The 22,601-nt window shown below is 32.6% G+C and overlaps 5 protein-coding genes and 2 non-coding genes across 9 annotated transcripts; 2 read left to right on the forward strand and 5 right to left on the reverse strand.

Moving 5' to 3' along the window:
* Positions 1 to 2,225: 2,225 nt before the first annotated feature.
* LOC107900291 (basic blue protein) lies at positions 2,226 to 2,900 on the forward strand. The gene is made up of 2 exons (XM_016825951.2): positions 2,226 to 2,502; positions 2,574 to 2,900. Exons 1-2 carry the CDS (start codon positions 2,337 to 2,339, stop codon positions 2,789 to 2,791), a joined length of 384 nt encoding a protein of 127 aa, XP_016681440.1. The 5' UTR covers positions 2,226 to 2,336; the 3' UTR covers positions 2,792 to 2,900.
* A 7,321-nt stretch (positions 2,901 to 10,221) lies between these two features.
* On the reverse strand, positions 10,222 to 14,003 carry LOC107901138 (histone acetyltransferase type B catalytic subunit). 2 transcript variants are annotated; one of them, XM_016827019.2, is made up of 10 exons: positions 13,778 to 14,003; positions 13,551 to 13,592; positions 12,906 to 13,015; positions 12,743 to 12,811; positions 12,574 to 12,612; positions 12,418 to 12,494; positions 12,196 to 12,295; positions 11,494 to 11,575; positions 11,249 to 11,409; positions 10,222 to 11,091 (listed from the first exon to the last, which is right to left on the reverse strand). In XM_016827019.2, exons 1-10 carry the CDS (start codon positions 13,857 to 13,859, stop codon positions 10,447 to 10,449), a joined length of 1,407 nt encoding a protein of 468 aa, XP_016682508.1. In that variant the 5' UTR covers positions 13,860 to 14,003; the 3' UTR covers positions 10,222 to 10,446. The 2 variants fall into 2 exon arrangements, with proteins under 2 accessions (XP_016682508.1, XP_040951647.1); XM_041095713.1 differs by lacking the exon at positions 13,778 to 14,003 and having other exon boundaries at positions 13,333 to 13,592.
* Positions 14,004 to 14,502: 499 nt separating this feature from the next.
* LOC107901137 (60S ribosomal protein L28-2) lies at positions 14,503 to 16,594 on the reverse strand. Of its 2 annotated transcripts, none has more exons than XM_016827017.2 (4): positions 16,369 to 16,594; positions 16,063 to 16,218; positions 15,805 to 15,968; positions 14,503 to 14,909 (listed from the first exon to the last, which is right to left on the reverse strand). In XM_016827017.2, exons 2-4 carry the CDS (start codon positions 16,208 to 16,210, stop codon positions 14,769 to 14,771), a joined length of 453 nt encoding a protein of 150 aa, XP_016682506.1. In that variant the 5' UTR covers positions 16,211 to 16,218; positions 16,369 to 16,594; the 3' UTR covers positions 14,503 to 14,768. The 2 variants fall into 2 exon arrangements, with proteins under 2 accessions (XP_016682506.1, XP_016682507.1); XM_016827018.2 differs by having other exon boundaries at positions 16,063 to 16,244; positions 16,369 to 16,456.
* Positions 15,329 to 15,421, reverse strand: LOC121218970 (small nucleolar RNA R24). The gene has a single exon (XR_005915451.1). It is a non-coding gene; the product is annotated as a small nucleolar RNA R24 (small nucleolar RNA).
* On the forward strand, positions 16,528 to 16,599 carry TRNAP-UGG (transfer RNA proline (anticodon UGG)). The gene has a single exon. It is a non-coding gene; the product is annotated as a tRNA-Pro (tRNA).
* Positions 16,600 to 17,191: 592 nt separating this feature from the next.
* LOC107901136 (F-box/LRR-repeat protein At4g29420) lies at positions 17,192 to 19,225 on the reverse strand. Its single transcript, XM_016827016.2, has 2 exons — positions 18,705 to 19,225; positions 17,192 to 18,224 (listed from the first exon to the last, which is right to left on the reverse strand). Exons 1-2 carry the CDS (start codon positions 19,156 to 19,158, stop codon positions 17,344 to 17,346), a joined length of 1,335 nt encoding a protein of 444 aa, XP_016682505.2. The 5' UTR covers positions 19,159 to 19,225; the 3' UTR covers positions 17,192 to 17,343.
* Positions 19,226 to 19,662: 437 nt separating this feature from the next.
* LOC107901135 (probable caffeoyl-CoA O-methyltransferase At4g26220) lies at positions 19,663 to 21,996 on the reverse strand. Its single transcript, XM_016827015.2, has 7 exons — positions 21,894 to 21,996; positions 21,333 to 21,447; positions 20,878 to 20,972; positions 20,721 to 20,800; positions 20,495 to 20,639; positions 20,226 to 20,357; positions 19,663 to 20,146 (listed from the first exon to the last, which is right to left on the reverse strand). The coding sequence occupies exons 2-7, from the start codon at positions 21,340 to 21,342 to the stop codon at positions 19,994 to 19,996; spliced, it is 615 nt and encodes a 204-aa protein (XP_016682504.1). The 5' UTR covers positions 21,343 to 21,447; positions 21,894 to 21,996; the 3' UTR covers positions 19,663 to 19,993.
* Positions 21,997 to 22,601: the final 605 nt, after the last annotated feature.

Raw genomic sequence — 22,601 nt, forward strand, 5'->3', positions numbered from 1 at the left:
TGGAACAGGTGAGCACGGCTTGGTAATAAAAACTATTTGATGTTCTATTAAATATTATATTTATAATATAAAATAAATATTTTTAAAAAAATATATTTTATTTTATTTTTATTTCAATCTTCAACATTTACCTTTTTTTAAAGTAGTATCTTAAATAATTTATTTAAAACCTAAATTCAGATACAATAATAAAATAATATATTTTAAATTTATATACTATTTGTTCAAAACTCAAAAAATATTTCTAAAAATTTAAAATTGTTTCAAATAAAGAAATTGTAAAATATTTTAATCAAATAAACTAATATTGGACTAAAAAACAAACCATTTAGAATTTTACCCAAAACAAAATTAAAATTTATCATGCAAAATATGATCAAATTAACTCAATTATACAATAAATCGGGTCTTCATGCAATGACATTAATAAATAATCAAAATAATATCTATACTATTATTTAAACTCTGATTGAGTTAGTATCATGAGTCAATCGAGCATCAATAAATTAAAATGTTTTTTCATATTTAAAATAAGTTATATTATTCGAGTGTTTAGTCTTTTTAATTAGAAAAAAAATAATAAAACTGGATCTAGCAAAATTTGAACCCATACTAATTACATTAATAAATCTTAAATTTATTGCAACCAAAATTTTATTTTGATTTTTTAGACATTTTAATTTTACTCATTATTTAATCAAATTTTATTTTAATATTATACATATTTCATATTTGCAGTAACTATATTCTGTCTGAGTCACAATCGGGTCAAGCTCGGATTGAGATCAAATTATATATTTTCTAAATATTATTATTTAGTTTATTGTTTTATTATAATTATAGTTAGTATTTAACAATACAATTAAAAGAAAAAAAATCAACAACTTTATACTTATATATTGGACTAAAACTTTATACTTATATGATAATATTATATCTATATGTGTATGTATAAGAATTTATTGGTGCATTTAGTTGAAAACCTACACGTGGACTGTATATTTGTGATGGGAGTTGCTATATGTTTGATTTACTTTCACTTTAGTCCCTACTTGCTATTTTGTGATGGAATAAAATTATTATTATAGACTATGACATGGGGAGATTGTTGTGCTATCAAGCAATATATTAGTAATAATGATATATTTATTGTCCTAAAGTAAATTGCCCTTATATTGTGGATAGTTAGTGAGGTGTTTATTAGTGCTGTTGATGCAATTTTCTTTATTAAACTTGGAATGTTTGAAATATATGTGACACAATGTAATTTTTGCTTTAAATTCGCTCAAATAATAAATGATATCCTATTTTTTTCAGGGTCTAAACAATGTAATGTTTGAAATATATGTGACACAACACATAATTAGGAAAGGTATCAATCTTCGGGCATTGACTCCCGATTTCAATATAGACCAAAAATTATCTTTTCAAAAGGGAAGTTATAGGTGACCGATCACACCTAGCCAGAAAGATCGGTGGCGACTTCTATGTTCTTAACTAAAAACCCGGTATTTTAAAATTAAAAATTTTCATTTTGTTTAAAAATGGTTTTGACAATGTATTATTATTAATTAGTTTCAAACTTTACATTTCATTATTTATTGTATTCTTCATGTCTATTTTACGATCCATAGTCGGGGTTCGTGGCTGCCCCTCCCAACAATGTCGTCTTCAAAGTTAGAACATAATCTAATAGAATTTTTAATACAAGTTTATATTGTAATTACGTGATTGTAATAGAATTTTTAGTAAAAAATAATCTAAATACAATAGCAAAAATAAATTAAACTAAAAACATGGACTAAACCACGTAGCATTAAAAAAAACCTCAGCATCAAATAAAACATAAATTAGTAAACGTTATTTGTAAAATCTTAAAAAAATAAAAATTATACAACAAATTTTATTAACATTTAATTATTAAAGACAAAATATCTATTTATTGCATATAAAATCAAAGGAAATCCACACCATAAATAAACAAATTAACTTGAGATATCATATATAGGATAATTAACTCAAATATGCATGAATAAATTTTTAATTTTTTTTAGCCTAAAATTATTCATAGTTTCCCTCCAATCTTTAAACAGAAGGATAATGCATTTTAGTACACTCGAATCAACCTCCTCTTGCATTGGCCTATCCAGCTAAGACTCAATCGACAATAAATTCTTAATTTTAAGTGGCAAAAATGTGTGGCATAATTTTGGTAGAATTTTAAAGTTAATTTATTTATTTCCATATTGTGCTGCACATTATGAATATATATAACATATACCACAGGGTGCTGTAGAAAATCATCGGTCCTTTCAAGAAAAGAGAGCAAAAGAAAAATGAGGAGAAGAGCAATAATAATGGTAATTTTGATGGTGTTACAATTTGGGGCCATTCATTCAAAGCCAACTACTTATATGGTTGGAGACGAAGATGGCTGGGACTCGGGCCTTGACATGGAAGGTTGGACTAAAGGAAAAACCTTCCATGCCGGTGATTTTCTGGGTACGCATACAGTTTTCTCTATGAGTTATGTTTCTTCATATTATTTGATTTACATTGTTTTTTTGAAACAGTTTTCACATATGATGGTCAGCAGTTCGATGTAGCGGTGGTAAATCAAACCGGGCATGATTCATGCAGCCTTAATGAAGGAGCCAAAGTGTTTCACTCCGGGAACGATAAAATTCAACTTGCCTTCGGAGCTAATTATTTCATCGACACCGTTGCCGATCTTTGTGCCGCCGGAATGAAAATGGCCATCAACGCCACCGCACCTCCCCCATCTGTTTAATCTGTTTATGACTATGAATATGTAGAGTTTAGGTCGTTGGGTACGTAATAAAATCCTATTTTTTATACTAAATCATTAGCTTATCTACAGTTTTTAATATAATGATATCTAAAATCTAAAATGCTATGAATGATAATATTTTTTTTCTTTTTAATATATATTTTTATATGCATACATGTTAAATATTTTAAATTTAATTAAAGATTAACATTCAGATGTTTTTTCTTTATTTATATGCTTTTATATTTTATTTTAATTTTCATTAAAATATTCTAAATAATGGTTGTTAATTTAAAAATAATAATCTAATATATAATTAAATTAAATATAAGTTTTAAAATACTTAATTTTACTTTAATCTGAATATAATTTAGTTATAATTATTTTTAGGATTATTATTTTGTACATATACACTGAAAAATTTTAACTCTACCAGCTGGGTTGTGAATTTACCACTTGTTATATATAACTTAAAGACTCATGTCTTGTGAAGTTAAAATTTTTCTTTGCTAATGTACCAAATTAATAACCTTTATTTTTATAATACTTGAGTATGATTTTAAAATAATTATATATATTTTTTATTTTGTAGTTAAAATAAAAATAAGTTAAATAAAAATTAAATAATAACAAGGATATAATTGTTTATTTATTTTAGATTAATTTAGCAAATAAGTATGTGATTTTTCCTAAAACATTGTGGACCATCCAACAAAAATGAAAATTGTTTCCTATAAGAAAAGCTGCACTAGTATGGATGTTTTCAGGTTTTGCGTTAGATTAATTATTAATTATTTTTTGAGTCAAAAAATATTGAGGTCACAAAAAGATGTCATTACAGTGGACTTGAATTTAACAAATAATTTTATTAATGGTAACAACTCTTGAAAGTTGTATCAATATTTTAATCAAAATAAAGTATTTGGACTAATCGATGTTACTTTAAAAAATTGAGGTACCAAATTATATCAAAATGTTAGCACAAGGATCAAATTTGAAATTTGACTATTATTATATATTTTAAATTTGAGTATAACCTATTGTTATATATTTTAAAATTATGATTGTTATATTTCAAATTCTTTTTTATATATATAAATAAAAGAAAAAATGTTTTTTATTTATAAAAATTAGGAGAAAATTTTAAAAATAGTATTACAGAAAAACAACATACATACATGAATAAGAAAACTATTCATATATTGTACAAATACATTTTAGGAAACTTTTTAACATCGAGACTTTAGTTTTTCCTATCATATTGTTGATTAATAATTTGGGTGTTTTTCATGAAAAAAACATTAACCATATAATTTCTATTATTACCACTTTTAGACTTATATTTAAGTATTTTTTTTAAATTTATTTTTAAAATACTACTTGATTTATTTAAATTTTAACTCACATCAATTATTCTTTTCTTTTAATTTTTAATTTAAGCTCTTAATTTATTTTATTTAATAAAGTTCAATTCTATTTTTTAATCCTTACCATTTTGGTTTTAATTTCTATAACTTCTTTACTTTAATTTATTTTTTAACACACAAATTTGTTTGTAATATAATTGTTATTTATTAATATTTTACATGTTTATTTTTTAAAAAAACTATTCACGTACAACATATGTAACACCCTTACCCAACCTGTTGGCTGAATCCGGGCATGGAGCGTCGCAACCGAACTGGATTCTTGTACATGATTGGAATTCATTATTTTAAAGTTAGATTGTATTACCTATTTATAAAAATTAACTTACAACAGAGATAAAAGTTTTAAATAAAAGTTCATTGTCCAAATTTCAGACTCTAAGAGAACTACAAAGATACAATATAATCGCCCCCATGGCGAAGTTTCTAAAGGTATCCCCATTTCCTATGTGCGTTACACCTTACTATGGACTTCCACGATCCAATACGGTCTGGCTTGGTTCCTCCCCAAATCCTTTATTTCGCAAATCCTGCAAAACACAGGCCAACATCTTGGTAAGTTCAATGAACTTAGTGAGATTCTTCGCTACCAAATTTCATATCTCACCCCTTCTTTAATGGGGTAAAATTTTAAAGGAAAATAAAATACTTTAACTCCCTATTTTTACCCAGACTTTAGCGCTCAATCTAGACTGGCAGACTCTCATACACTTTCCTCCACTTTAATGGCGATTTGACCACTAATACCTTAAGTTCTTGGTCGAACCTATGTCCCGACGACAGAGTTCTGGTAGTTTTTAAATGCCTTGTTATTTTGGCCGGTTTTCACTTTTACCCTGCACACCTTGTTAGGAATACTCCTTTATGTTTTGTTCTAGATCGTAAGTGCCATAGTCCTAGCGGATACACAGTTATCCTACTCATAAGGCCTACCTATTCATAAGGCCTATGAGAAAGGACCATGCCCATTGACGAAATTTCCCAATTTGTTTAGTCAATGGTGGATTTCCCCCTCCTTACTATAATTTTGAAGGCCTTGTTGACATTCCCTCCGTTGGGATAACTAATGAGGTTCCCGTCACTCTGACAAACTAAGTTCCACTAAGTTTCACTCTGGAAAACTAAAGATACCATGCTCGTGAGTGTGTTATGTCCGTTTGCTGTGGACCAGTTTGTCATTCAGTACCCAACAGACTATCGTCGGAGTGATCATCTGTGTTCACGATTTCTCTTGTATGTTGGTTCCCTATGAAACTATCCTTCTGGCTGGTACTTTCTTAATGGTTTTCCCTTTGAAGAGGAATATTCTTGACAGACATATTTTTCACCCGGTGTATCCTTATTTGTCAATGGGTTTTAACCAACCCTTCTTTTTTTTGTAGACCAACTCGAGTATTTTGTGTCACATCTCTAGCTTATAGGGTTTCCTTGGGCACACTCTAGCGGTTCTAAACGACAGATCCTTAACTACAATCCTCATTCAAACCATCTTTCATTAGCTTGTATACCAGGCACCACTAGTGCTTCAACTCCCGTGACTATTTCTTGTTGGGTTACCACCCATATGCCCTACTAGCTTTCACAACTACTAATCTAACAGGATTTTCCCACTTTCAGTTTATTCCCCATTCATTGGCTGATTCCTTCTACCCGCTGCCCAACTATTTTGCCTCATACTTCCACTTTCCTTTTAAATCTGTTTTTTTCTTATTCGTAAAGTTTCTCCCACGATTTCCATTCTAGTTGACCACCCATGTTGATTGTCCCAGTGGACTACCCTGTATTTAGTGTATTGGTGGACTACTCGTGTTTAGTGTCCTGACAAACTATATTGATTGTTATAATCGAGTCATGGTCTTACACCTTATCGTCGTCGCGATGCTGCCCCATAGAGCCTATCGACCGCCATCACGGTGTTGCTCTAAATAACCTAATAGCTACCAATATCGTCTTATCAGATATCCACCTAGATGTTCAAACACCAAAGTGTCCCCTCTGCAAGGCCCGAAGCTTCGCACATCTCAGTTTACTCCCAACAATCCTGGATGGGGAAATCAAAATGGAATTCCAATTTTCCTTTTTCCCTATTCCTCTGCCCATTCCTCCATTTTTTGTCCGATACCTTGATGCTCGAACACCGTAGTGTCCCTTCCACAAGGCCAAAGCTTCGCACATAACAAGTGCACTCAACAACACCATATGGCGATATCTAATAGAATCACCCATTTCGCAATCCTAACTTCGTCTAACCTGTCGATATTTCCCACCATGTTTCATAATTTGGAATAGACACACACAGGTATAAGATCACATAAGCATAGTAACATGGAACACGCCAACTTATACGTGCATCACCTCAACCATTCTACTCAAATGCATCCTATTCAAACAATATCCCAAAAATGGGGTATAAAACTCACCTAATTCTTTTTCACCATATCGACTTAGCTTTTCCAAACGCTTGAACTTTCATTCTCCTGGGAACTAAGCATGATAACCAAAAATCACAAATTAAACTTAGTATTAAAGTGATGTTTGATAACTCAATTTTTTAGATGATGAGCAATAATATGTAATAACATTGTCACTTGCTCATCAACAAGCATGTTCTTTGACGACTTCAATCCTCCTAAAGTTTGTAACATCTCACATAGTTTAAAAATGTAACTTTATTCATCCTAAATTTTTCAATACAGGTCTTGTCACTAGCATGTACAAGTCTTTTAAAGCAAGAAAATTAAAGATCTATGGTTATAAAGCTATCTTTTGCATAAAAATGGTGAATCTCATAATAAAGAGCTAAAAGATGTTTTTAAAATGATTTGTAGCATATTTGACGAGATTAAGAGGTTTACAAATTCAATTTATCAAAATCTTTAAGTAATTGCATGAATTAAATGGTTGTCTTTTGAGAATGAGGATGGACAATGTTTTTTCGAAAAAAATATTAATTAAAGAAATTGAGCAAAGTTAGAGATCTAGATCTATAATTAGGCACAATTTAGGGGGTTAGGAGGTAGAAATTAAGGATTTAATTAAGTTAAAAAGAAGAAATTAAGCGAAATAAATTTTACAAAATAAGTCGAATAAGTATGTGTGAGTTGAGAGCCGTTGTATGAACATAAAGGGAGTAAGCTATATTATTTTTGAATGCTTAGTAATATGTATATTTTTGTGCAAAGTTGAAAACATCAGTGGAGCCTTAACAAATCATGATAAAGACAAGGCCGAAGCTTCGCACATAACGGGTACACCCAGCAACACCATATGGCGATATCTAACAGAACCACCCATTTCTCAATCCTAACTTCATCTAACTTGTCAATGTTTCCCACCATGTTTCACAATTTGGAATAGACACACACAGGTATGAGATCACATAAGCATAGTAACATGGAACATGCCAACTTATACATGCATCACCTCAACCATTCTACTTAAATTCATGCTATTCAAACAATATCCCAAAAATGGGGTATAAAACTCACCTAATTCTTTTTTGCTATATCGACTTAGCTTTTCCAAACGCCAGAACTTTCATTCTCCTAGCAGCTAACCATGATAACCAAAAATCACAAATTAAACTCAGTATTCACAACTTAAAACTTGATTTTCTAGAATCATGCAAAACCCCTTGAAAGGTTTTCTAGAAATCCTTATCTTGGTTTTCTCAATTTAATTGTTACAGAGGGACTAAAAATCTTACCAACTTACTGGATTTTCTACTTTTTCGATTCAAACCTCATGATCACTACTCGATGCAGAGCTTCCTATAACCATCTGTTCTTCGAAACAACCAAGGAAGAAGATGAAGAAGAGAGGAAAATGAAACAGAATGGAGTTGAATCCTCCCCGAGAAGTCATTTAACAACTATTTATAGCCCTTCAAGCTTGGTCTTTCACCTTATGATAACCATTCATCCATAATCATTTTGTCTCTCACTAAAGAAACTGCTAGTTCTAATCCAACCGAACCAGAACCAGATTTCAACCTTGTCCAATTTCAATTAGTATCTCATCTTGGCTTTCCAGTAGAGACCGTCAACTTATAGTTTATTTCAATTCAACCCCTCAATTATTTCTTAATTACCGGACGTAGTAAAAAACCGGGTGTGACAATATATATCCTAAAGACTATGATATAATGATTCATTTATATTAAATTATAAAAAAGTGGAACAACATTAACATAAATTAATTCTACAATGATTATTATTTAATTTTATGATTTAATTTCTAAACATGCTATTTTTCAAACGGTATAATTTTTATAATATTTTTTTAAAGAAATAGTTTAATATATTTTAATACATAAATATAATATTTTTTAAAAATATATTTTTAATACTATTTATATCTTAGTAAAATTTTCCACAATATTTATGTATTAAATATATTACAAATATTACAAATATATTATATTTTAAATGATTTATATACATAATAAATTTGTGCATCGCGGGTAGAAAAACTAGTTACTTTATATATAGGTATATATATGAGAAAAAAAAGGAATGATTCTTTGTTTTTTAATAATTATTTAATTTTTTTAATTAATTTTTACCGACATTACATACACTTGGATTGTCACATGGATGACATGTCAACATTTAATTAATTTTTATAATTTTAAAAATATTTTTGTACTTTTAAATAATTTTAATGATTTTTAAAAATAATTTTTATATATTTTTAAATTTTTAAATTTTAAAAATTAATTAAATGTTGACGTGTCACCCATGTCTACAAAATTAAAAAATGTTAATTTTTCCATCCATTTTAGAGTGATTTGACAAAAAAACACAAGTTTAAGAGCTAAAAAATATGAAAATTTAATGAAGAGCTAAAATAACTTTTTTTTTGTAAAGTTGAAGGGTTAAATAAATTATTATGCTTTCTTGTAATTGAGTTGGTGTAAGATAAGCTAAGAACCCAAATTCAATCAAGAAATATAAGTTAAGTGTCATTTCGTAAATTAAAAAATTTAAGTATTGAAAATTGAAGTATAGCATATAATTTTATAAGTGCTAAATTCATATTATAAAGTTAATTGATTTGTTCGTAAAAATTAGTGTTAAATATAATTATATCGTTTGATAATAATATATTTTAAAAAGAGATAATAATAAATATTAATTATTGAAAACTAATTATTTCATGATTTTAATCTTATTAATATAATATTTTATATTATTTTACATAATTTTGAATAAAAATTAAATGAAATAATTTGAACATTTCATGTTTTTAACAAATGTAAAGAGATAATTTATTGTGAATACATGTTTTAAAAATAAAATTAATTTATTTTTTAAAAAATTTAAATAATAAGTAGTTATTTATCTACTTATTCTATTCAAATTATTTTGTTAAAAAATTTTGAATTAAGTAAATTGATTAGAGTTATCAAACACAATTTAAAAATTAAATTAAAACTTTTTTTTTGTAAACTAAACACACCCTTAGTATGTGTTTTAGTTCATTTTTTCTCTTAAAAGAAATTATTAAAAATAAATTTTTATATTCAATATTATTTTGATGTTTGCAAATATAGATTTAAATAAAAATTAAGAAAGTGGTTATTTAAAATATAATAATAAAATATATTCACCTTCCTTACCACAGGTCAGTAGTGATGCAAAAAGGTGACAAATTACGTACCAAAGAACGTAAAATTTGTTAAATGTGCCATTTCCATACCAAGGGCCACCCTTTTCTCGCACCACTGGCTATCAATCATTGCACATTTTGAATCCTGCTGGAGTTTCCTTCTCCACCATTGTGTTTAAAACTATAGCCAAGTGCATACTAATAGCACCGCACAGAATATAGCTTTTTATTCTCTTATTCAATAAGAATAAATGGTTAGGGTAAACTCTTGTTTTTTTTTTTGGGGGGGGGGGGGGGTAGGGGGGTTATCAGCTGCTATAATATATCAACAACCAGACATGCCGTCAATATTCATAATGCAAAATGGGGAAAAAAAAAATCAGCTAGCAAGCATTCAACATTCAAGGGAATACTGGAATTAACATGTGTTAAAAAGTTATCACATTGAATATATCGTCTGCTAATATTCTAAGTTAAGCTCCAATTAAAGTAGTGCTCAAAAATTTTACAGAACAAGCCTCAAATTTACTAATCCTACAACAGTGCTAGCTTCACTAGAAATTATCAGTAATATGCTTATAACCAGGTCAATGCATCATGCCAAGAAAGTGGTACCCTTCATACATGTTTGTGAGACACCTTTTGTGCAATTAACTTCACCTCCTTGATTCTCTCATCGACCAACTGCTGCAGCTGCTGTTCTTGGGTTTTTGTCTGATCTTCATCCATTTGAATACCCCCAGCCTTGCTGTTCTGCAACCTGAACATGGCAAATGACGTCTCCTCGTCATGAACACTTGGGACCTCAATTACTTCCTTTCCTGCTGTCTCAGAATCTTTACCTAGTATATCAGCCTTCACCCTATTGCAAATTATTGTTACATAGTCTTCCATATGCTTCTCTATAGGATCAAGGCCAAGATATATCAAAATCTCCCAACACTGAAGAAACTGTTTCTTGTTAATTTTCAAAGTTTTCCTGACTTCGTCAACGACATCAGTGGATGGCAAGAATCTAGGAACCTGGGTTTTTTTTGACAATTTCCCTTGCTTAAGATGCAAGACAGCTGATTTAACAGCACTCTGGGCTGGTTCAAAAGCTAGCAGTCGTTTTACATCAAAACTGGTGCGCACATGTTGGAAGTACTCTTGAGGCTCTTCAACTGTCAAGTCATAGACGTTTTCAGATATTGCAACATTGCTCAGCACCTCCACAAGGTAGCTGCCATAACCCTTGTGCTGGTAAGGAGGCAATACCAAAATCTGCCAACAGGGAGAATAATTTCATTAAAATGCTATTGGTAATTAACAAAATATTAGCAACGTGTAACAGTTGTTGAAGAGTGGCGCTGGCAATACTTTGGGTTCCATTCAGTCTACTTAGATACTAACATGAATAATGACAATGAAAGAGATTAACCTGGCTGAGACGCAAGCGTGAACCATCAGGGTAACGATAAAAACGATAGAGCGCTGCAAAACCAAGCAATATATGCTGAGTGTTCTCGGGCTGATCAGTTTTCTTCCGAGTCAAGAGATATAACTCCCAGCTTGGATCAGTTACATCAATAGGATTGCTACCTAATCAGGAAAACATAATTATTTAGACTACATTAAAAATGAGATACAAATTGTCATTAATATTTGGTGAAGAGTGACAGCTACCATCAACAAGAAGAAGAACAAGAGGTACCAAGCGACTATAAAGATGACCAGCAGCCAAATTGCTCATCATCAGGCGAACAACCTAATACAGAAAGAAAACAAATCAATCATAGCTAACATTTGAATATATACAACTCAACACCATTGCTTACATAATAATGTAAACTACCAGCAAGCTAACATCAAGGTACCTTAAATCTATTAAAATATTTTCCCTACAATATACTCCATTGGACTTTCCATGGTGGTTTGAACTGTTAAGGAGCAGTGTCATCACAACTAACCTCCTAAGCATGTAAATTATCATAAACAGACAATCCCTTTACTGTCCAAAGGGGCCTACATAAAAAATGGAAATGATTGCTGGAAAGGAATGGTAAAAAAATCCTTTCTATTGTGGATACTTGAAAATTTCATGAAATGTAAAAAAATCCCACAAAAGGTGGCATCTCACAAAGATGAGGCCAAAACGACTGGAACTTGTAAGAAGACGGGAAACAACAAAGAAGAATCTAACAACAAGATACTAGCAAAAGACCAGGGAGTCAGAGAATGCTGCCAGGCTCAGTGCAAAATTTAGAAACCAAATGAAAGTGTTTGGCCAGAGGTTTCAGGTTGGGAGATGGAACTTAGAATAGATAGTTATAACAGTGACATTTAAGCAACAAAACAAACACTTTCATGCATGGATAGTAAAATTACCTCCAGATCAGAAAACGCTGCTTCTGAACTGCCATTAAAATGAGTTGTATGGCCATTGGAGGCTTTGGTTTGCAACTTCTCTTCATTGGAAACAACAGAACTGAAAAAGGTATACATATTGAATTTGCAAAACCATAAGAAAAAGAAAATAGAATGCGAACATTGCAAAGGTAAAAGAGCAATACATCTTTACAAGCGTACAAGATTTTCATGGCATAATACCTAATGAAATTATTCTCAGTTGAAAAGGTTTGCAGGAAGTCATCTTTGTTCTCCAAAAGAGTCTCACCAAAAATTTTCTGTACAAAAAGGACAATCAGAAAAGCCTCAAGATATAAGAGATTTAAGTTAAGGATAAACATGGTAACTAATGTATACCTCAAGAGCAGATTTCAGGTCTGTGATCCCTTTTCCCCCCTGAATAAACAACAGTGAAAATCATTAAAATACCATGAAAAGACAAAAAAAATGCCTCACTGACTCAATATATCATAAAAAGAAGACTAAAACCATTTATAGTAGTTCAGGGTTGCCGATTTCAACTTACATCAGATGTACTTTGGAAGGTAATATCAGCATACGCATGAAAAGAAATGCTGCTTATCCAGATGGTTATCTGGCAAAAATGAAATAATACATCAACATAAATCATCAACAAGATCAAAATACTATTTGAAGGCCATTATGTTGAAATTATGAAGGCATATTACCTTTAACCCTTGGTAACCGTATATCTTCTCATCTTCTTCAAAAAAGCTGTTCAAATCAACAGGGCTGATACGGTAACCATCTGAAGTTCCGACTTCCTCTTTCTTAGAAACTAAATCAATATCAATTAAGCAAATAAGTAATGCAGAAGAATGTTCTCACACAAAAAGTAGCAGAATTTAAATGCAAAACTAAAAATTCACCAAATACAGCTTCTTGTTATATTATCAGGAACCAACCATTTGACAGCAATCAAGAAGCACCTCTACTCCCATGCCATATATAACAAATTCTTTTAAATCAATTGAGAAGCCAACTTGAATATTGACAGGTCATGCAGCAAAGCTACTTTCAAAATGTTATAAGCGAATTATTGTATATTATGCCTGCCTCTACTCACGCAAGAGAAAAGTTAAGTCTCATAAATACCATTCATGTCGAGACTAAATCAAAATATTGTCTTTGTCGTCAATTAACACAGTTAATTAGAGCTTTCAATTGACGAAGTCAGGAAATTCAACTCTGTTTTAAACCTTTTTTCTCCATCAGCATATAGCAAAACCAAAAAGAGTTTAGATTATAACAGTAGAATTAACAAAAACTAAAACAAGTTATAAAAATATTTTAAAAAATAAAAAGAAACTCACCCAAGTAAATCTTAATGCAGTCATTGGGCTCAACTCCAGCATCTGCTCCAAGGCCAAACAAATAAGAAACAACCATGAGCGAAATCAGAAACCAACTCTTTGAAAAGTAAATAAAATGGAATTTACAGCGAAGTGAGGGGAAGTGAAGTTGGGAAAAAAAGGAAAATGTAATTTGGATGGAAAAGCTAAAAACGTAAAATGATGAAATCGGAGAAGAGGGGACTGACCAATGTTGGAAAAACCGACACGTCGCTTTTTCTTGGGTTCGGGGAGTGGATCGGCGTTGGGATGTTGTTGCTTCTGCCCCATTTGGCGGAGAGTTAGGGTTTTGCAGAGCGGGAAATGAAGAACGGTGAGGCGGGAAATTATGTTGTACAAATTGGGGGGATTATTTAGGTTATTTATAATAAATCAAAGTGAAGTCGAAAAGAGGGAGAAGGGTACTCACCACGTGAGGTAGACAGAAACGAAGGTTATTTAAATTTTTATTTGAGCCTTCTACTACCCTATCCTTAGCCCATAAATGATGGGCTTAGTAGAAAACTAAAGGCCACCATGACCTCATTCTTCCATTATTTTTCTTTTTCTTTTTCTTTTTTGAAATATAAAATATATATCTATTTATATTCGTATTTTTAAAAAATAGCTGTGATATAAAAATTAATAGCAATACCGACCCAATCTAAGACTTCAAAAAAATTTGACTCCTACTCTTTTATTAGGCCACTATTGTTATTTTTTAATAATTTTATTTATAATTTTTTTAGAAGGATTTAATTATTTTTATTAGACCAAGTCCTCTAATAAAAATGACAGGATTTTTTTTCCTAATTTAACTAGCCAGAAGATATCCACCCATAATCCGGCAATTAGCAAAGATAGCAAGATGCCAATCACAACCTTATTCTTTTGTACGTGAAAATAGGCTACTTTAAGGAAGTTGCTAATCCAGTTACTGAAATAATTTTTTCAACCAACAATCCAAAACAAAATAAACATACAATAGTCTCGTACAAATGTAATTGAAATTCCCATTAGCGCATAACTTAAAACTAAAAATGCAATTATCAAATCCAAGGCTAAACCATCTCTAGCAGAGGTGACAAATTTTCCAATACATTAACACGAAATGACAAATTAATCTACTGTCTGCAACTTTTGTAACCAAAGAAAACCATCACCAATTCAGGCATGACAGTTTCCCCAACTATCTATGTTTCACTTCCTGCCACGGATCCTAACCGCCTGTCTGTTCCTCTTCTTGACCCCAGATTTGGCTACCTTAAGGCTCCTGTTGACAGCACTAAGTCTTGCAAGGGCTGCCTTCTTCAAGTCCGGTCGGTAGTGATTATATACAACCTGAAACCATCATCAAACAAGCAGCAGTCAGTAAAAGGCTCATATTCCTCAACTCTTCATCCATGGATATGGGTATATTAGCCATAAAATTTGTGCGCGTGTTTTTTTTTTTTGGGGGAGGGGGTGGGGGAGGGGAGTTGATTCAACCTCAAAGTCTATTGATGACATTAGGACTAGAATGCTAATAGAAAATTTCCCTAATTGTGAAACGAGTAGCATTTGCAACCAACACAATAAAGAAAGAAAAAGATTAATTCAAGACATTCAACAAGGAATACAGCGCTTGATAGTTAATAGCAGTAATTATTGTTAGCAAGTGGCCAATAGCTGACAAACAAAGTATAGAACGTCAAGCAAAACAACAAAGATAGAACAGACTACAGAGAATTACGAAAAAAGCCAATCAATGGTTGAGGGTGCAAGCTCAGAAGCCAAGCGTAACAGGTATATTTCATTGAAAACCCCTCAATAAGATGGGATCTTCTTACATGTTAGCTTCTCATCACTGCAACTATGATAAAACCAAATTTAAAAGGATGGTTGCAGGCAATTATTCAAACCTAAAAGTAACTTAAAAACCCAAACAATGATCACCAAACAGAAGATTACACAGATATTTGAATGCCAGCTTTTGTTATCATGGAGCCCACAGGAGTAGTTCCAAGATAAAAGTAGCTTTACCAACAACGATCATCAAAACAGAAGATTCAACAGATATTTAAACGCTGGCTTAGGTTGGCATGGGTTCTTCTAGATAGACATTACTGAATATTATCATTACAGCTAAACATAAGAACTTAAAGACTTCCGACTAATCCTTGACAAGCACATAGATTGAATAGAAGCTAAAACTACACATTAGAGCATTTAATAGTAAAACAAATTCGTGGAATACCTGATTGACAACAGCCTTAGCCATCCTAGGAAACTCTTTTCTCATAACAGATTTATGAAGCACACTTGCAGGTTTGTTCTGCTTCTTAGTCTTTGAGGTGGCAAGCAACACTGATTGATCCTTCCCACCAGGCTGAATAGTTACAGTCTTCTTGTTAGCAAGACCTATAACAACATAAAAATTAACATCTTTGGGGTTTTTTTTTTCATTTTAGGACTAGGGAAACAAATGCAAACCAAAAATGGAGGATGAGATTACCAGAGTGCTTGTAAGAGTTAAGATTGTAGAGATTGTTGCTCTCCTTACTGAACTGAATGCCGGCGGTGCCTCGACCGAACTCCTTCACCAAGAAACAGCTGTTTCTCTTCACGATCTCCCAAATCAACTGTCCTGGAACCGTCGCCATTTACTTACCTGAGAACAATGGATATATCAGATCGCTGCGAAACAAAAATGGGGAATTGGGGAAACGAATTCAAGATCGTAGAAAAGTAAATTTCAGCCGATATCAAAGTTTGGGAAACAAGCAATGGAATTATTTGAATGACGAGGAGAAGAAGTTACCACAATGGAGTACGGGAGGAGGGCGGCAGAGAGGGTTTAGTGTCGCCTAATTGATTATGGATACACTATATGTAACCTAAGCTGTGTGCCCTTATAGCCAAAAACCCTAATTAATTTGAAAGATTATAATGGATATTTTAAGTTGCCAAACAATCAGGAGGGCGTTTGGCCTAGTGGTATGATTCTCGCTTTGGGTGCAAGAGGTCCCGAGTTCGATTCTCGGAACGCCCCGAATTTATGAATGCTTTACACATTTTCTATGTGATAAGTGGTCTTGATTTCGGCAGTTCTGTTTTCCATGTGCGAGAGGTCCCGAGTTCGATTCTCGGAATGCCCCGAATTTATGAATGCTTTACACATTTTCTATGTGATAAGTGGTCTTGATTTCGGCAGTTCTGTTTTCCATCTAGATCGTACAGATTTAACCATTCAATGCCAGACCACATACATCAGGCTAGGAATTAACCTCATTGGAACAACTAAAACACAAGCTTTGCCAATGTTAACATGAGCACTATATTCTGTACTTTTTTGTGCTTATCAGGAAAAAAAATACACCTAAGAAATACTCCTGAAAGAAAACATAAAAATACACCATCAACAACCAGACATCAACTTCTTGCTAATGCTTGGTATTCTCTTCTCCTTTCCTTCTACTGGAAGGCGGGATGTTGTGGTGCTTGGTGGGTGAACTCCGTTGTTCTTCATCTATAATTTGTTATGCTTTCACCTTCCAAGCAACAATATTCATTTGTACAGGTCATGTAGTTACTGATGCCTTTATACCATACCAGTCACCTATAATCCTATATGTATTTACAAGAAAAAGAAGAAAAATCTTTATTCTAAGCTTTTGAGATTTACTAAAAAACCTTCACCATCTTCACGCAGGAAGGTTAATTTAAACCAGAGAAACAACACACAGAACATAAAAGATTAAGCATTCCTATTTCATTTTGAGGAAAGAGAACCAAATTACATTCCAACAGAGACCCAGGTGTCTTTTGGCCCTTCCCGCATTCCCCATCTCCATTTTACTCTTGGACAATAAGCTGTACACCTAGGGATGAGACTTCTAGCAAGTTTATAATCTCCTTTAGGGTGGAAGAGTAATGCCATGTCTGATAACTTGGTGCATTTATCCAAGATAGAGAATATAAACGAAAGGGTAACTTCAATATCATACACAACTAAATTTGCCACTATCTCTCTCAACTCCTTCAATGCATTCCTATCTTCCAAACCTCCTTTCCGAAAGCAATTCTCAGCTTCACACCAAGCCCCAGGGCCTATATTAAGATATGTTGCATTCGGAAACACATCAAACACTGCTTCCAAGCGAAATTTAATTGTTGCAGTCCATTTGAGAGAATTCACTGTCAGCTTCCTAACTGATTTTCCAGATGGAAACATGCCAAGGAGGCAGCAAAGACTCGAAGATTCAAGGTGAAGGTTTCCCAAATTATGGAACTCTTTCACTCTAAAATCAGATGCTTCCTCGACCGAAAGATGGAAATCTGACAACAATGGGGTGTCGAGAACAAGAGATTTCGGCTTGATACATTTTAGCCTGAGCTTCACGAGGTTGGGAGCAAAGATAGTCAGAGACAGAGGAGCATTTGACACCGTCCACAAGCATGATTTAAGATGCAAGAGATGAATCTTGGGATCTTTAAGTCCTCCAACGCCAACCAAATTTAGAACTTGAAGAGAAGGAAAACATTCATTAACTTTGTTTAGGTCCTCGTCTTCAAGTCTAATAAATTCAAGTGTCAAACTTGTTAGCCTTGTCATTGGATTTAATCCATCAACCGAGAGCCAAGCATTCTTCACTTCTAGCTCCATAAGACCATTGCCTACATACACAAAAAAACAAAGGCAATGGCTTTTGCATAAGCAACAATATAACTTAAAGAATAAGAGAAAGCTTTAATCTTTTATGCAACCAAAACAAAACTGACACTGAATTCATGTTACCAAGAATGCGGACCAGACCGGGTCAGTACGAGTAACCCAACTCACTACATTAGATTGTTTACCATTTTTGTATATATAATTTTTGTGTTTATGTATATATGTTAACGGGATAATTGCTCTTACTGAATTGGAACACAAGCGATTCAAAATGACCGGGAGATAGTAGTAACAGAGTTCATTTCTAAAGGTATGCTTAACCATCATTCACTATCCTATCTCTCAAAATTTTAACACAATTTAAGCTTCACAAGTACAATTTACCTTAAAACGAATCCATTAAGGTCAATTTCAAACTAATTATAGTGTATCCAAATACCAAATAAGAAATAAAATGAAATTGCAAGTGCCAAGAAACTCACAACAAGAAGAAATCAAGCTCAAAATCTGAGATTTCCTCCAGCAAGATTGTATCCAAAAATCCGAAATCGACAGCTTCCCTAGGTCGCCGCAAACCTTGGGCAACCACTCCTTGACGAACCCCACATCAGTCAAATACAAATCATCCGACTCGTCATCCACGTCGTCATACGAGATATTCCTGAGCGATTTATCGACTCCAATCGAGATTGAATTTAGACAGGGAGCCTGGCCGACAAGGTTATTAAAGATTGCCTTGAAAGGAGTGACGTGGTCCTTGGTCTCCGGCGAGCGGGATTTGAGGTAGCGAGACAAGGTGCAGAGGAGGTTAAGGGAACGGACCTCGCGAGTGAGAGAGTTCAGTGTTTTGGAGGCGACTCGGCACCGAGCAACGTCGGCAGAATCAGTGAGTCGACTGAGGATATCAACGACAAGAGATGGGGGAAGATCATCCATTGAGAAAAATTGAAGAGGAAAAGGGAAAATAAGACAAGACAGCTGAATGGAAGGTGTTGGAATTGTTTCAAACGGTATTACTACCATTCAGAATCTGACCAACTTACATAATGGTCATGTTTTTCATTTTAATATCTAAAATGCCATTTTCGGGTTGTATCAAAAATTACGATAACACCTCCAATGATTGTTGGAAATGTCTAAAAAGCCATACAAGCAATTAAAACGACAACTGAATGCTATTGCTATGCTAGTTATTTGTTTTTAGGCGTGTTGTACTTGTCACTCCACAATTAATTAATTTTTAAAAATTAAAAATACTTTTTATACCTTTTATATTTTTTAATAATTTTTTGAAATTTTAAATATTAAAAAATTATTTATTTATTGATAGACATCCACCTAAATATCATGACTGCAAAATTAATAGGCATTAATTTTGTTTTTGAGTAATTTAACAAACAATTTTAAATTTAAGTGTTAGAAAAATTAAATAGAAGAAAATTGGAGGACAAATCTAACCAAACCATTACCATCCTAAACTAGAAGCAGCCGAAAGCCCAAGACCAAACATTTGAATGAAAATGGTGGCCTTTGTGACTCTTTGTTTAACTTCATTATTCCTTGACTGATACAGTAATTGAACAGGGAACCACCACAAACATGTTTAAAATGGTTTAAGCTTTGGATAATAAGTTCAGTGCATACGCCTACAGATTGTGATCCCATCACCTAATGGAGCAAGCGAAATTTCGACAAGAGGATCCGCTGCCAGCAACTTGTTAAATTCCAGTGTTCTTTGTCTGCCCTCCCTCAGTATCTCTGGAGTGCACTCTTACGGCATTGCAACTGATCCCGCCCACAGTGTGTTATCATACACAACAATCCCACCAACCTTCACCAACTTCATCAACCTCTCGTGGTACTTCCAGTAATTGATCTTGTCGGCATCGATAAAAGCAAAGTCGAAGCCATTTTCATTTCCAGGCTGAAACAGGAAATAATGATAAATGCAAGGACAATGAATGAAAACTAAGAACAAGGATTTTAAAATACTTCATCCTTACATCTTCAAGGAGCTGGTCAAGGACCGGCAAAGCTTCCGACTCTATGAATTCAATTTTGTTCTCGACACCGGCTTTTCTGATAACTGGTAACCCTATCTCATATGCCTCTCGATTCATATCTATGGCTACAATCTACACAAAAACAAATGGTAAAAAAGAGTATATAGACGAGATCGAGTAAATGGCCTTCAAACCTCCACAGTCAATTCTACAGATTGCTTACTTGCGGGCTAAGGTATTAGTCTTGGTGGAAGAGATGTATTATATACCTTGCCATCCTCTGGGATTGTAAGAGCAGTAAGGAGAAGGGAGTATCCAGTGAAAACTCCGACTTCAATTGTCCTTTTCGCATTTATAAGCTTCAAGAGCATGGCAATTAGCTGCCCTGCATCAGGTGCAGTAGCCATTATAGCCCTGTAAAATAACAACTTAAGTACAAATCAATTCATTTCATTTCATAAGCTAACACAGTAATTTTGCAAGGTAATCTACTACCTTGGGTGGGTAGCAGTCATATCCCTTAGCTCTTTCAACAGCTCCGGTTCACGTGGATACACATTAGTCTCTAGTACATACTGTCACATTATTGAAAAATGTCTTAAGAAACTAAACAAGATAAAAAGAAATGAAATGATTTAAGAGAGAGCAATACCTGATACAGTTCTCCACTTTGCAATAACCCCTTGCTGAAACTTGCTGATCTTTTCTTTTCATTATCCATACCTCTCAAATTGTTCCTAACAATAACTTCACATTATATAATGTAAAAACAATTACTACAAAAACTGGTTCTATAGTTCATAATGGAAACTAATTGTGACTTGAAAATATCGACATGGAAAAAAAAAAGGGATGGTTTCAAAATCTGGAGCCATGTCCACCATTAACATTTCATGATCCAAAAGATCAATAGAGCAACTAAAACCGACAGTGAAGAGCTTAATTGGCAGAATGGCAACCCAAAAAAAGAGAAATTGAAAAGTTGAGTCATGGATGGAAGATCGATCCTAAGCATTTAACCAATGAACAGTCTGAATAAATTAACGGAAAGTTGATAATTCAAAGGATGATTAAATCCGGTGGTCCTGTTAGTGTAACACCCCTTACCTTGTTTCATAAGAAACTTATCTTGCCATGGAGTTATTCTCTTGTTTTCACTAAAAATCTATGGAAGAATTTAGAAACTTGAGCTTGAAAGGGTTGAAAAATGGTAGAGAATAACCTAAATGAAAGAAAAGGAAAGTTTAGCTAAAATTGCCTATGAGAAAAGTGGGAGAGAAATGAAATGATGATGCTCTACACAAATATCTTCAAATATTCGTTTATATTTGTAAAATTCCAGGTATTATTCAATATCACCAACATTCATTTCCAGGTCTTAATCAAACGAATCAAATAGGGATTTTTTTTTTTGTAACATTTTTAAAATTTCTGACCATTCAAATATTCAATCATACCTAGATATTAAGATGTCCAATTAAATTCGAGCCTTAATTGAAATATTTTATACAAATTTTGAGATATTACAACCATTTAATATCAAAAGATTCAAGATTCAACAATGGCACTATTTATAAACTTCAAAATTAACACATGAGTCAACTAAGTCAAACTCTCAAAATTTCTAAAACATAAAAATTACAAGAAAATAGATTATATTGAACATACCAATTAAGGTTTAAGCTTCCAGCGCACCCTTGGGTTTTTCTTTTTCTTTGTTTCGGCCTTGGGAGGAAAAAGATGTCGAATAATGTCTTTTTCCTCCGCCAACATATGATATACATTAAAATATAAAATAAATAATATTTTTCTTAATAAATCTAATATTCCTTCAACCTAACCGCCCACTATGCAAATTAAAATGGTTCAATTTCCATTTTAATCATTGATCCTACGTTCTAATTAAAAATTCACTAGCAATTGTTTCTCTATACCTTAATTAATTACTAATTTATCAAATATCTAAAATTTAATTCACTTATATAGTAACTCTGTAAATATTTTTCTAAAAGTACTTATGAGTTCGATCTATGAAAAATATGTCCCGATACCTCATTTTCTAGTATCACTGACTTTAGAGTCAATCCACTTGTACCTTAACCAACTATCTAATTGAAAAATTCGTCAGACCAAAGTTCAATATAATATTATAATTGATTTGTAAATATTAATTAATAAAATTTACGAACTCGATCATTGGAGAACAGGATTCTGAAACCACCATTTCTATTAGAAGATAAAGAAGTGTTAGTTAGTTGTTAACAGTTAGTTAGGTAAGGGTAGTTGTAACTACTTTTGACTTACTGTATATATACTTACGTACTTTGCATGAAAAAGAAATAAGAAGAAATGATAGATGAAGTTTTGTTCAGTATT

This window comes from Gossypium hirsutum, chromosome D06, assembly GCF_007990345.1.
Source record: "Gossypium hirsutum isolate 1008001.06 chromosome D06, Gossypium_hirsutum_v2.1, whole genome shotgun sequence".
Classification (NCBI taxonomy): domain Eukaryota; kingdom Viridiplantae; phylum Streptophyta; class Magnoliopsida; order Malvales; family Malvaceae; genus Gossypium; species Gossypium hirsutum.